The 16,019-nt window shown below is 38.3% G+C and overlaps 1 protein-coding gene across 1 annotated transcript in view; it reads right to left on the bottom strand.

Moving 5' to 3' along the window:
* Window positions 1–1,402: 1,402 nt before the first annotated feature.
* Window positions 1,403–16,019, bottom strand: part of LOC136884542 (leucine-rich repeat and WD repeat-containing protein 1) — a 112,719-nt gene continuing 98,102 nt past the window's right edge. The window contains exon 6 of the mRNA XM_067156793.2: window positions 1,403–5,538. Coding sequence (XP_067012894.1) covers window positions 5,249–5,538 — 290 coding nt within the window. The 3' untranslated portion in view covers window positions 1,403–5,248. The remainder of the gene's footprint in view (window positions 5,539–16,019) is intronic.

Here is a 16,019-nt window from a genome sequence, read left to right on the forward strand (position 1 = left end):
TGTTCTCGAATGCATTATATTCAATTCTGCCCGTCACTAATCACAATAAAATTGAAATAGCATCAAAACTTTAGAAATTACAGTTATTCGTGACTTTGAACTCAGCTGGAAAGCACACTCTTTGCACAAGTCGGTACTAGTGGGAAATGATACAAACTTTTTAAATGCAACACTGCGCAAATAAAATGACTGCGGTTTTTATGACATTTTAACACAAAAATGTAAAATTCCCAGTCTTATATTAGGACCTAAACAATAATACACAATCTCAAGACCTTCCATGACTTTATGTATGAAAGGTGCTACATCTGATCTGGTCTTGATAACATAATCGTATATGATAATATTAAAATACTACATTTGTGTTAAGAAGGAACAGTTTTGATTCTTGCCTGAAAGCCCAGTGAATATACAGTGCCCTGAGGAAAGTGCCGAAAACCTGTTCGGCAATACATCGAAAAAATTTTTAAAATTAACTCTAACCCTGGACATAATACAGGCGTTTTACAAGTACGAATATTTGATGAAACTCGTCCCGTGTTCAAGTAGAGCTGTCGAAATGTGTTCTATCTCCTTTCAAATGTTGTGGCCATACACTGCTTTGATTTCCGAGGACTCGCTAAACAACCTGAATGCGATGGTAAGATGGTGCCTTATATTGCTTTTCTAGTACAGTACTTGCTCGAATTATCACAATGACAGACGCCAACATCCACAGGTATGTCGTAGCCGTCCTTTTGTGAGATACAGTTTATCAAGGATTTATCATTGATGGGACAGAATTTCTCAACGGTTGATCAGGGAAATCGCTTCTTCGAGGAACGGACAATGCAGGATTTTAGAATATGTTTTAATTAGGATGCTCGCGAGACCACGTAATCCGAATTAATAATCCGGGAAAATGTAATTTCCGGGAGCGAATAATTAAGGTTCCACTGTACTTAGTGAAGAGACTTCGTTCATCCATGGTGCACACAAGTTGCCGGTTCACCATCCTATTGCCCTATAACTATCCAAAAAGCTTTGGATCTTTACTGGGCTTGGGAATTGGTATTACAGTTACAAGGAAAGAAATGGCACTACGAATCAGCCAGTTTGTGGAAATGTAACATCTGAATGGTAGGATATGATTAACATGAGTGCTATCGTGGGACACACACAGTCAATTCACAAAAATCTTCACTGATTAAAATTTAGGGCTGTCACCCAAGTGGCAGTTGTTATTACAATTCCTAATTCTTCTTCCTATAAATGAATATGAATCTTTCCTACCTTTTAAAGCTTCACTCAAGCTCATTCATGTCTCAGCTCAGCTGTTTGTCTCAAAGTCTTCCAAACGTGTATCAGATGATAAGCAGAGAGGATATCAAAGAATCAGGTTGAGAACTAACTTTTCAAGTGCTTGCAGTTACAACTAATTGTATTAACATGAAATAAATTAACACTGAATCTGTAACATGAACATAACATGTGAATACGTATGCCACACAGAAAGGAGAGCCAATCACGTTCTTTTATGTGAATCCAGGATCGTCCAAAATTATGGGTACAATCTGAAGAGGACAATGAAACAAAGATATGATGCGACTGTCACAGCACCTAACGGTGCACATATATGTAGCAGTTGTCATGGCACCTCACGGGATGGCCTAGAGCTCTACAGGGCAGACTTAACACTTTGAAGGTCAGGCTTTTGGCTCATATCAATATTCAGAATCCTAGGGCTGTTTCAAGATTTTGGAATTGATGGAGCTTATATTTACTAACAGATCCTTTTTACTCACTCTATGAGGAAAGGCAAAAAAGAAAAGATAGCACAGTTACCTGATGATTATGGATCTTACAATGAGGAGTGTTTTTCACATGGAAAACTTCTACATATAATTTTTTTTCAGAAGTAAGTTCAATTGTTGCAAAGTCAGGATAGTTTTATTTATAGGGACTTCACCCTTCGACATACAAGTGCTCCACCTAAAATACCTGCTTCACTAAGTGTGCGGCGGAAATTTTGGGAGAGGAACAACATCTAAGAGTTCGCTCGAAGATGTACGAACAATTACATATATACACCAAGACCAATCGGTACATAGCAGTTCTTTGATAAGTTGTACATTCATAATACACGTCGTTAACAAATTACTATGGAATTAAATCTGGCAGCCCGACTAACACTCGGGCATAGATTTCTAAATATTAATGGTTGTATGTATTTCCATTTTTCTACAACACGAGCTGCGTGACCTCCTGGGGAAAGGCAACGTTCCCAGTACATACACGACAGAGGACCGGCGCACTTCCAAGTCAATGTTTGATACTTCTTGCTCACCACAGGTGTATTCACCGTGGCTTACCAACACCATGGCTGCCTTCATGCGTTGCCATTAGAAATAACGTGTGAGGTGCCGCAACTCTTGACATCCTCCCCCCCTGTGGGCGGGGGCGGTAGAATAACACCCACGGTATCCCCTGCCTGTCGTAAGAGGCGACTAAAAGGGGCCCCAAGGGCTCTGAACTTTGGAGCGTGGGTTGGCAACCGCGGGGCCCTTAGCTGAGTCCTGGCATTGCTTCCACTTGCTTGTGCCAGGCTCCTCACTTTCATCTATCCTGTCTGACCTCTCTTGGTCAACTCTTGTTCTTTTCCGACCCCGACGCTATTAGGTTTGCGAGGGCTAGGGAGTCTTTCATTTTCACGCCCTTCGTGGCCCTTGTCTTTCTTTGGCCGATATCTTCATTTTTCGAAGTGTCGGACCCCTTCCATTTTTCCCTCTGATTAGTGTTATATAGAGGACGGTTGCCTAGTTGTACTTCCTCTTAAAACAATAATAATCACCACCTTGACATCCTACATGGAGCATAAAGCATCAACGACAACGTTCATTTCTCTCCTGGTTTTATTGCCCTCAACAGGTTGCACCTACAATTGAATCAGTCATTGTTAAAAGGAACCAAGTCCATTTTTTTTTTCTGTATCAAAATAAATTCTTTTTTAATTTGAAGATTTGTTACTATCCCGTGTGTAAGCTTATTCTAGAAAGTTCTATTTGTTGCATTGCTTCTTGAAAAAAATACTTAGTTCTTTGTAACAATGAATCACAAGTGGAAGGTTTATCCTTTTTGTCAAAATAAGAGTTGACGTTGAGGCTGACTTGACATCGCTGCCCATCGCATGAAATACATCAAGTAGAACTTGACACTAAATTCGTTTTTATCGTACTCATTTTATATGTGTACCTCTCATCTACCGGCTAATATATGAACTCTTGATCATTAGACAAGGTATCTTCAAAATTCTCTTGGACTAGATTAATGCTACCACTTAAAATCACTTGGACTGCAAAGGGTTAATACATGCAACGCCATACAACAATGGACATGTGGCAGACAGCACACTTAGTTCTTTGATAAGTATCAATCAAGAAAGCAACCTAGTGCCTTCTAACAATGACTGATTCAATTTTGCAAAACCCTGTATTATAATATTTCTGAGTTACGTATTGGCTGCACTCTTAAAGTCTACTATCTAATGAGACTCCGAGTTTGCAAGATATTACTTTCTTAGCTCTGTATATGCAGTTCTCAGCTGTTAGGAATTAACTTTCTTAGTGTTTATTTTAACATTTCACTGGTCACATAAACTATACTTTGTACTGAACTAACTTCAAACAAATCACTTCTACAAAACAAACGTCTCGATGAAACTTAACCCTCTCCTGTCCATAGTGTACGTCCAATGTTACTTCATTTTTACTTTTATGGCAACACACTTTTACCACCAGATAGGACAACTGCTGTGGGATGAGCAAGTACTGTCATGTATAGGTTGGAAACTATGAGCAGTAAAAGTACACCATGGTCCAGAAAACCAGGAAAGACACAATTAAGAACAACAACAAAAATTGAGAAGAGGTGGTAATAGATCCAGAAAGCAGAAAGGGAGTGTGTCAACAGGACTGCAAGAAGGGAATACAGATGAGAAATACAGAGAAGAACAGAAGGGCGTAGACAATACTGGGAGAGGGCTGTTGAAGAGACGGACAACAATAACAATGATGTGTAGGGCACTTCTTACATGTGTCATGTAATATGAAATATACAAGACAGTAACAAATGGTTGTGTGACATCAGCATGGGATGGAAATATTTTACTGATAAGACGAATGGTGAAAGAAAAATGAGGTTGTGTGAGTGTAAAAATTAGTTAAGTGCACTCAGCAAAGTGGAAAGTGACAGCACAGGTTATAACGAGACTAGTTTCATGACCCACATTACTCTCTTCTTGTGGATAGTATGGACTGGAGTGGGACATATGATGATGGATAGTATGGAATTATATTATTTCTCCCTTATATTTTTACAAGAAGAATCACTGATTACAAAACCCCAGTAAGACCCACCTGAAAAAAGGCAGCTGAGGGTAAACGACTGGTGCAGCATTTTTATTCTTTTTTTTTAAGTATTTGGGACTTACCCTCGACCGAGCTTTAACAAGCAAGAAGCTATGTGTCAACCCACATCCTTCATGAGCTAAGCACTACGAAACATCCAATTGTGCTCTTGCTCTTGGTTTCTCTGTGGCAGTCTGCAAGTCCTGCAGAGTGGTCCAATGAGAAACTTTACTGCATAACTGGTATTACTCCATCTGGCATAAGGCAAGGTACGAGGACATCGACATCACTTAAGAGACTGAAATCAATATCAGCACTGCCCTATTCACCAAGAAAGTTGTCGAGATCTGAGGCGAGCTAGAACAGAACGTCTCTCTGAATCTCCACCTCCTGGACATCACCTGGACTGGTGGTGATGATTGTTGTTTACATCATCAGCTCCACTGAGTAACATGGAGATGGCAATACAAACTGTCCCACACGTCAGCTCTACCCTGCCAACTGCACACTTGAAGACATTAAAGACAAAAGTGATGCCGCTCACTTTTGGGAGCAGAGTGTCATCTGAATGCTCTGACATGAAATAATCACTTAACGATAATACCTGGCCGACTGAAGTGGGACATTGATGATGATGATATTCAAACTAATTGCAGCATAAACGAATAATCAGCCAGCTGAAATGTTCTGGAGAGAACATCATTTAATTATATCAGGAGAGGGTTAACAGACAACCTTACTATGCTACACTGGACTGAACTTTTGATGATGTAGCCTATTCTGTCTTAGACATTCAAGTCCTGTAACCTTTTCTCTACCTATAACAGATTAACAACTGATGTCCACAATTCTCAACACATGCGTCAAACTGGTGATGAGGTTCTCTTCCAGATGCACACCATATTATTGCTGGTCACAGCTACAATATACTCGCCCTCGTGGTGGATGGCCACCTTGTCCACCACAATGTCGTACACGTCGAGGCTCAACTTCCGCTTCTTGTCGATGTAGGTGTCTGTGAGCGCAGGCCATGCCAGGATCAGGTCGGGGTCCACTTCTACGCCCTCGGAGCCCTCTCCTCCTCGCAACAGATCGTGGATGTTGTAAAGCCAGAGAGCACCTTTGTCATCACCACACGCCAGAAGACCAGCGCCTACAAAGTTAACATTGAGTCATTACATTTCACCTCGTTTAAAGGGCTGCTTCACACATAAAACATTGTTATTCAATCAAAAACCTTTTAAGCAAATTAAAAATAGGGAATTCAAGAACTACAAGGACAAGTAAATATGTATTTGCAATCAATTTTCATAATATATTACAAAGAGAGTACACACTTTTTATTGATATCATTTTTCAACATAGTCACCCTGCACATGGTCCACTGTTTCATAAGCGTTGATACCCTCTGTGCAAAAAAAAAGGTTGCGCAACAAGCCAAGTATGCACTGCTTCCTTCACCTGTTGATTGGAGCTGAATCGATGGCCTCTTAGAAAACCTTTAAGTGGACCAAACAGATGGTGATCCAACGGGGTGAGATCAGGACTGTACGCAGGATGCTTCAACATCTCGAAACGCAGTGTCTGAAGAGTTTGAGCGGTATGGGTGACGGTATGTGGACGCACATTGTCATGCAACTAAAGAACTCCTTCCGACAACAGACCTCTGCATTTGTTGCGAATTGCAGGTTTCAGCTTGTTTATCAGCGCATCACTGTAAGGCAGAGCACACACTAATTGGACAAGGGACATAACACATGGGATGCGACAAAAAGGACACATTCCAAGTGGATGCAGCAGGTGTAATAAAGAGGAAGCCAGCACACTTATCGGTCAAGGACTGTCCCATGTGTCAGCGGGCATGTTTCGTTGAGGTATAGCCAGTTGCATTTCGTAGGACATGTTACAACAGTTCGCATGTGAGTTTAGTATAGTGATTTAAATATATGCAGCTCAAGAGGAAACTACTATAAATTTTACAGCAGAAGTGGAGTATCTTTATCCCAAATTTAAAAAAGGACCTATACTAATGGGAAAACATGACAGAGTGAAGTTATTTTTTCTTGTAAGTTAACAATTTAATTAGGTAGCTAAATGAATGTTGAACGCTTCTTGGCATGGAAGTGCATTTTCTGGCTTCATGAAATATGTACAGAGTTGATCTCTTATTTCTTGAGCTCCTGTTGTTGTTGGACGAATGCAGGACGGCCAAGTCGGGAATAATGTTGTGCATCGATTTTCACCTTCTACTGACGCAGATGGATTGGTGAAATGTCCTCCTTTCAATCTGATGAAATTGTGTAAAATGGATGCAGCTTTAATGCAGAACTTTGGAGACTTTTATTGAAATTGGTGATTCAAAAAGCCTAAATTTTGACACTTGCATGCCAAAAGCACATTTGACACTGCGCCATGCTCTACTGAGTGTATAATTAAACACACTCCTTTCACCGTCAAAGATCCTAACTGCATAGGGTCGCTTGAGCTTAGTTTTGAGTGGGAATGCTTCATCACCCACCAGATATTAAGGACATGCAAATGATGCATCATTTTGGAGCCCAGAAGGTGGGGGTAACTTTAATTTATCATCTATCAGAAGTCTGCCTATGTCTGAATTATAATTTCGTGTGGCTGTTTCTAGCCGGGGCCAGCCCCAGACCCTCCGACGAGGGTGGGCGGCATCTGCCACGCGTAGATAACTGCGTGTTAATGTGGTGGAGGATAGCGTTATGTGTGGTGTGTTAGTTGCAGGGTTGTTGAGGACAGCACAAACACCCAGCCCCCGAGCCACTGGAATTAACCAATTAAGGTTAAAATCCCCGACCCTGCCAGGAATCGAACCCGGGACCCGCTGAACTGAAGTCCAGTACGCTGACCATTCAGCCAACGAGTCGGACATACGTTTGAATTATGAAACACGGACCCATCACTATTTCTTCCAAACTCTCTGAAGTCTATAGCATAACAAACCATCAGCATCACCGAGAGCTAGAAGTACAACTGAAAAATATCCTTTGTAATTTGTGTCAATACCGGCAACACAATCATAGAATCTAGCTGCTGTTTGTAACTGTATCTGGTGTAGGGCGTCCCAAATGGCAACGAGAGTTGTTGTTTCCCCTCGTTTAATCTGGAAGGCAAGTGATTTAAAACTGCCTCCGTTTCCAAGAAACCTGAAAAAGAAACAAACTAACCAATAATAATAATAATAATAATAATAATAATAATAATAATAATAATAATAATAATAATAATAATAATAATAATAATAATAATAATAATCTGCAGTAGAAGAAAGAGATGGAAAGAGCATATGGTATCACAAAGAATTTTTATAACAAAAAGTGTCTATCTAAAAATCTTAAAATAAGGCACTACACTACAGTGGTGAAACCAGAATGCTTATATGCAAGTGAATGCCTGGTACTAAACTATAGATTAGATAAACTTGAGGTACTAAAAAGGAGAATCATGAGAAAAATCTTAGGCCCTTTAAAAACAACATAAGTATGGAAATTAAGATCTAATGATGAAATATACAGGAGCATAGAAAACATAACAGAAACCATAAGAAAAAGGAGATTGCAATTTTTGGACATATTTACAGAATGGATGATTCCAGATTAACAAAAAGGATTTGCAAGTACCTTTGGGACAGAAAGGCAACAACTAGCTGGATTCAAGAAGTAAAGAAAGATTCAGAAAGAAATAACATAAGAGAAGAAGAAACTATGGACACAGAAATTTTAAGAAAGAGGGTAGTAAGTATGGAAGGATTCCAAGGAAGATTGAACAAGAAGCCTGGTGCGAAGTGGTCTGAGGACAGAAGGAAAGAGCATAGTGAAAGGATGAAAGAATATTGGAAGGAGCGGAAGAGAAAACAACAAAGTATGAAGAACTGAATTGAAATTGCCACGTGGTCCTCAGCACGCCTCATCGGAAATAATAATAATAATAATAATAATAATAATAATGGAGATCATTTTTCTTTCATGAAGCTAAGGATAAATGGAAGAACATGACATTTAAGGCAACTACCAACAAGTGGTTCTGAAGGTGGAAAAAGGAAGACTATCTTGCCGAGTATTTGCCATACTCAAGATCCAACATAAGAATAATAATGAAGCCTCCACCTTATCAATACATTTATTTATATACTATTAGTTACAGTAATCACAGTACCGGTTTCGACCCCTCGAGGGTCATCCTCAGCTGTCATATACAAATATAGTTATTAAAACATCACATAAAAAGGTGTTGTACATACATGAAAATTGACCAATTTGACAGGTCGTTTAAAATAAATTATATGTTAAAATGGTAAAATGAGTCCTTTCTTCTTCAATTATAAAAAGATTACGTAATGTAAAAGACAAGTCCTTATAATGTTCTTAAAGTGATCACTATTTTAAGTTAAATCTTATAATTAATTATTAAAAACATTTCGAAATTTTATTCTTCTGGTGATTATGTTGCTTATTTCACGATGTCCTTCAGTTGGTAGTATGTGTAACTTGAAGTGATCTGGACACTGTCTATGAAGAACTAGGTCGTGGTTTAGTGTTCGGTTCGATGCATTGTCTATGCTGAGTTAATAGTAATGCATATTGTACGTATAAAAATGTGTTTAGTTTGCGACGTGCACCTTAATATGACGTTATATACTATGTCAAATGGTTTACATTTTTTAATGTCTAAATGATAGCGTGTGGGCTGTGATGTGCATTGCACGGCAGCACATCGAGTTCTGTGGCTGCTGCTCGCGGCTGTTGGGGGAGTGCGATTAGAGTGGGAGGTATCTTTGGGCGGTTCTTTTGTATGTATCGGATGTTGTTTCTTAACCCTTTTTAGATAATTACTTTTTAGGAGGGGAATAACTGTGTCAAAAAGGATGTTGGTTTTTTCTGTAATTTCATTCAACTTAAAATTTAGATCGACGTATTGGTCTAGGTCTATGTAAAATTCTTCCATGATACTGAACAAGGGGCTCTTGGGGTTGGTACTTAGGATTTGCATGTCATTATCACTATTTGTAAATTTGTGTTTATGGTCTTCGATATGTTGTCCTATGGCTGAAAATTGTGTATGTTTTATTGCATTTATGTGTTCGTTGTATCGTATTTGGAAGTTCCTCCCAGTATGTCCTATGTAACTGGCCTCGCAGTCGTTACATTTCATGCGATAGACTCCTGAGTGGTTGTATCGATTTATATTGTTAACAGATTTAGAATTATGTAAGATATTGGCATTGCTGCATGTGGTTTTATAAGCTATTTTTAGGCCTCATTTTTTAAAGATGTTCGTTACGGGATGTATATAGCTGTTGTTATTGGTGAATATTACGTAGTCCTTTTTGGTTTTTTCAGTTCTGATTAATTTGGATTTGGGTTGATTTTTTATTTTTTTATATCCATTCTGTCTGGCTATTTCATGGATTAAATTAAGTTCTTTATTTAGTTCTTTTTTTTTTTTTTTGTTAGTGATATGTTGTAAGCTCTATATATCATACTATAATATTTAGCTTTCTTGTGTGCGTTAGGGTGGGTAGAGTTTATTTTTATTGTATTGGATGTGTGAGTGGGCTTTCTATATATTTTATATGTTAAATGGTCATCGTGCCTGGTTATAGATATGTCTAGATAGTTTATGGTGTAATTGTTTTCTGTTTCCATTGTGAATTTTATATGGGGGTCTATTCCATTTAATTGCTCTAAGATTTTGGTTTCATTAGTGTGTCTATTGTTTATTATAACAAATACATCATCTACAAATCTGCACCAGAAGAGGATATTATCTAGTTTTTGGATTTCTTGGTGTTCCATGTGATCTATATAGATTTCAGCTAATATACCTGATGTTGGGGATCCCATTGGTAAGCCTTTTTGGTGATATATAGTGTCATGAAATTTAAAAGAGTTGTTGATAGCAAAGTGAAGTAATTTTATGAACTCTTCTATTTCTCGAGTACTAATTTTGCTGTAGTTTTTAAGATTAGATTCTATAATTTTTATGGTTTTTTGTGTAGGTATGTTGGGGTACATGTTTATTATGTCATATGATGCTAGTCTATGGTGTTGTTCTATTTTTATTTCTTTAGTGATATTGCAGAATTCTATTTTCTTATTGTTTTTTTGGCTAAAAATATATAATGTTTTTTGAGAAATGTTTGAATAAATTGTGACAATTTATAGGTAGGACTTGGTTTATAGTTTATTATGGGCCTCATTGGAATGTTGTCTTTATGAATCTTTGGGTATGCTTTAGCAGTGGGTAGTCCTGGGTTCATTGTGATGAGTTTCATAGTTTCTTGTTCGTTTAAAAGAAAATGGGTGTTCTTTAGTAAAGTTTTTAGATTTCTTTGGATGTTGTTAGTAGGGTCTTTGTTTTTGACTTGAAAAGTTTCACCTTGGAAACAAGTTTTGGTTTTGGTTATGTATTCGTTTTTATCCATGATGACAGTTGTATTGCCTTTATCTGCTTTAGTTATTAGTAAATTGTTCTGTTTGATTTTGTTTTTGAGTTTTTTAAGTTGTGTATAGTTTTTGGTATCTTGATTGTTGTTCTCCTTACTGATACTATTCATGTACTGTAGTAATCTTTTCTTAATTTCATATCTGATTTTGTCGCGGTGTTCATGGGGTATTTTGTTTATGGCGTTCTCGGTTTCAGTAATGATAGTGGTGATATTTTGAAATACTGAATTATTTCCCCAATTATGTTTGGGTCCCTTACTCAGTATAATGGATTCTGTTTCACTGAATGTTGTGTTTGTTAGATTTTTCATTGGTGGATGAAATTCATGTTGATTGTTTCGTTAGGTTTGGTCAAATGTTGTCTGTTGAGTGCATTATTCTGCGTGTCCTGGCTATGTGATTGTTTTAATGCATTTAACTTCTTATTTAATGTGTTCTGCTTTTGGATGGCTATATTAGTTATTTTTTCATTAGTTATTTGCTGCAAGCTGTCCCAATAACTGTCTGGTAGGTCATTGTATTGTATTGTGTATTGAGGTGGTGTTTTTTCTTGTACAAGAATTTAATTTCTTCTTTTAGCCAAATTCGGTTTGTCCTTTTCTGTGTATTACGGGTTTGGTTAGTGTTCCTGCGTTTGTTGTTGTATTTTTTGAGAAATTTTGTATTAGATCGTTTAATAGGCATTCTTTTAAAAAGGTGATGCTTTTGACTACATTTGTGATTTTGATTTTTAAATTTTGATATTTATACACCGTTCTTTTTGCCTGGTTGGCTGTCCTATCATAATCATACAATCAATACGGAAATGAAGCTCATAGTATGGGACCGGGAATCAAACTCAGACTCCCGAGAATGGCAGCTAATTGTGCTAACCATTACACTGGCGGACATTCTGAACTACAAAAACAAAACAGACATATAGCACGACTGATGCATGCTTGCAATGCGCGGGTCAGACACAAAACTATTCACAAATGTGCGCGATGTCATCAGAGCTGTGATAAGACTTGTACTCACTTCACAGCTTCTTCTCTAATGAATTACGGTGGGGGGGGGTGTTTTATGTGAGATGTACCGTATTTACGCGAATAATCCCCGCATAATTTTAAAAAAAATTGAGGCTTGAAATTGGGGTGCGGGTTTTATTTGCGTCAAGGATGTCAATATGCTCCTGGTTCTCATAGTTTTTGATGTTGGGTGTACAGTTATGCTTTGTGTAACTGCAGGTGGATGAAAACTGCCCCTATGTGTTATAATTAAATGGTAAACAATTCACGCTTTTAATTTAAAACTGCCTTCACGTTTTTAGAAAGCAGTATTTTACATAGTAATTTCAATTCAAATTTTCTCGGCATCACGATAGAACGCGTCTTCCGGAACGTGCAGGGGTAGCTTTCCACACTTCGGTGTGTCTACAATGTGTTTCACAGTTGCTAAATTTGAGTGAAATCTTAATTCGTTTGTATTCAGTGTTTTAAGGGCGCCACAATATCACGTAATGACCGTGAACACTGGCGATGCCAACAGCTGGCGAAAAACCGTGGCTCATAATTAAAATAAATTTGTGTGCACCGAACAATAATGTCGATCTGATGAAACCACATTTTTTTTTCACACCGAGAACAACGTACTAATGGTTTTAAAGGAGATGGGGTCAATGTACTGTGTTGCAATGCAGACGGAAGCAAAAGGCACCCTCCCCTCGTCATACGAAAGTTCAATAAGCCACGAAGTTACGGTGCAAGTACAAGGCAGGTAAAAATGCAAACATTACAGTAATCCAAAAAATTAGGCACTTGCACAGGGGAGCCAACATAATTTGCCCTCGTCTTTGAATACTTTTCTTTTTCTTTTTTTTTTTTTTTTCTTTTCTTGTTTGCAGTTAAGTTTGCCGGTGATTTATCCAAGTGCTTTATTTGAATAATGTAAATTCACCTTGTTGGATACATTTCGGAAATAGCCTTTCCATGGCATTTAAAGGGTTTAAACTGTGAATCAATGTTAATTGCTTGCAGTAATGCGTCTTAGAATATTTTCTGACGCAGCAAGGGTTGGCATTTCTGCATTACAAGTTGACAATTAATTTGAAATCACGCAATTCAAAGTCACATTTTTGCGTCCTTACAACTTCGAATTAACAAGTTTTACTTCTATCGCAAAACTAACAAACGAGTTCGCAGGTGTGTCTGTTAAAAGTGTTTACAGTGCACGTAAAGAATTATCCACCACTGGCCGTGTTATTATCCGAGTAAAAGGAGATTGCGTGTGAGAAGTGTTTTAGACGTGGAGTGTGACAAATTTTTAAGTAATTTAGGAGAGGATTCTAGTGATGCAAGAGACAAAGTATCTTCTAATCTACAGAGAATCGAGCCTATTGCAAGTTCAGATTAATGAAATATCTGTCACGTAAGAAGGCCTACTACCTGCTAGGCAAATATATTTTATAGCAGTGATAATGCATTTTTATCATCTCAGATATGTTCAAGCAAAGTAGCTATATCCGTCGTGTTCATATTTGCGTAAATACCGCGTGGAGCTCGAGGAACGATGTGAAATGTTTGTTTGTGCCTACGTTACTGTTTCGATGGAAGGAATTCTGGTTCATTTCATTTTTCTCAAAATGGTGTTTCCTAAAGTTAGGGTGCGGGAAATATTCGCGTAAATACAGTATTTTTTCAGAAGCCAAGGAGATCTAATACGCGAGTAAATACGGAATTGCCCACACTGAACACAGTGTTGTAAAGGATCGCTGGAAAGCGCGGGGAGTTTTACACTACTCGACAGCCAGCGGAAGCGAGTGCACTCGTGCATGCAGGTGGGCGCATTTTACTTCTGCGATGACTAAAAGAGGCCTGAGTGACTATTGTAACACTGTACATGAATTAGGCTTATTGTATTTATGTGTATAACAAGTAACAACGTACATAAATTAGGCCTACTGTACTTACGCATTCAGCTGACATGTGTATGCTTAATTTTACATTCATAAGTGAACAAGTCCATAAATAATACTGTACTTACGCATTGTGGTTTGCAGGACATTGTTATGGAGAAGAAAGTTAGACAGTTTATAGATGTTGGAAAATTAATAAAGTTTAGTGAGAAAGTGGATGCTAATCTACACATAAAATATGTGCAAAAAGCTCAGATATTAGACTTACCTATGACAACTTTAAACAGACGCGACGTGTATAGTTCGCGTTTCTAAGAAAATTTCTCCTTGTTGGTGTTTTTAAAATGTAATTTTTTTTTTTTTACACCACAACCTCGATTATACGTTGCCACAAATTATGTTTTCCCGTATTATTCGTTGAAATTTCATGGTCCTGCGAGCATCCTAATTAAATCACGTTGTAAAAATCCCACATTATCCCTTCCTCGAAGAAACGATTTACCGGATCAACCGTCCAGAAATTTCACTCCCATCAAAGCTAAATCCTGCATCTCACGCAAGGACAGCTACGGCATTCTTACAAATCTTAGTGTTAATGTCCCGCCATTGCAGTCATTTGAGGAAGCGATCAGCGGTGAACTTGCATAAGGGACCATCTTAGCATTGCATTCGGGTGGTAATGTTCAGAGAATTATCAAAAATCATTAAGCAGAGAGTGGCCACAATTGGAAGGAGCCAGAACATTTTGACAGCTCTACTAGAACACAGAACGATTTTCATCAAATGTTCGTACTTGGAAAATGTATACTATGTCCAGAGTTAGATGTTTATTTTTTTTTTTACTTTTTTCGATGTCATCACCGATCAGGTTTATGGCATTTCCCTAAGGGCACTGTACAGTCACTGGGCTTTCAGGCAGAAATCAAAACTACTCCTTTGAACACAAATTTAGTATTTTAACATTATCATATATGATTATGCTATCAAGACCAGAACAGATGTTGCACCTTACATACATAAAGCCATGGAGCGTGGGTTGGCGACCACGGGCCCCTCAGCTGAGTCCTGGCATTGCTTCCACTTACTTGTGCCAGGCTCCTCACTTTCATCTATCCTATCCGACCTACCTTGGTCAACTTTTGTTCTTTTCCGACCCCGACGCTATTAGGTTTGCGAGGGCTAGGGAGTCTATCATTTTCACGCCCTTCGTGGCCCTTGTCTTTCTTTGACCGATATCTTCATTTTTCGAAGTGTCGGATCCCTTCCCTTTTTCCCTCTGATTAATGTTATATAGAGGATGGTTGCATAGTTGTACTTCCTCTTAAAACAATAATCACCACCAATCACCACCATCTGGCATTGCTTCCAGTTACTTGTGCCAGGCTCCTCACTTGCATCTATCCTATGTGGGATTGCCCACATAGCGAGCCTGCCATCTACTGGCAGAAGTACAGCGTACGTTGATAGTGGCAAATGTGAAATCTTTCCGCACAGCCTAGTCTTGTAACTAGTTCCTAAGTCGGCTTTGCTCAAGCCACTGTGACATCATTTGAGACGTGCCGCGTTGAATTTGCACTCGAAATATGCTTTTACATTATTCCCCAGAGATTTCAAAGAAATACACAGCAATTGAAGACATTTCAACTTGGGAATTGATGAAGAGCCAAACGTACAGATAATTAAAAAGAAAATGCACGATCAGGAATATGAAGCCTGGGCAACCCCACCCCATCGCAGCTTTCCTCGCAGTGGAAGAAATCTAACCAGTCCGATGTCCATAAAGAATGGACTATCTTCTTCCCAATGGACAAAGGTCATAAAGATGAATTATTGCAATGTTGTCGTAGTTCGAAGGGTTCATAGCAGAAGCCAAGATGACCGTTGCCATGAATGCAATGAAAGTGAAATCCTCACTGAAGTTCTTGTGGTTTCTCTCGGAAATAGGATCTCTTAAGAAACAATAGGCTAAGAACAAGCGTGGCTGACTGCTTTAAAAAACACAATACGAACTGTATGAAGACATAACAGGTACGTGTGTTCGATTGAACAAGTAGACAATTTAACTACTGATCCAAAAGTGCAAAGAAAACCAGTCCAAGGAGACTTAACACTAGAACGGCCAGAGCGGTCATTTTGACCGTTAGCGAATTTCAAGGTATTTCCACGCTCGTAATTTTTTACGCATGAGGTTGTTCTTTTGTGACTTTTAATCTTTTAGGGTTTCGTACATTCACATCAAAAATTACATCCATAGATAATAAGGGAACA

The sequence above is a fragment of the Anabrus simplex genome, chromosome 12, assembly GCF_040414725.1.
Source record: "Anabrus simplex isolate iqAnaSimp1 chromosome 12, ASM4041472v1, whole genome shotgun sequence".
NCBI classification, from domain to species: Eukaryota; Metazoa; Arthropoda; class Insecta; order Orthoptera; family Tettigoniidae; genus Anabrus; species Anabrus simplex.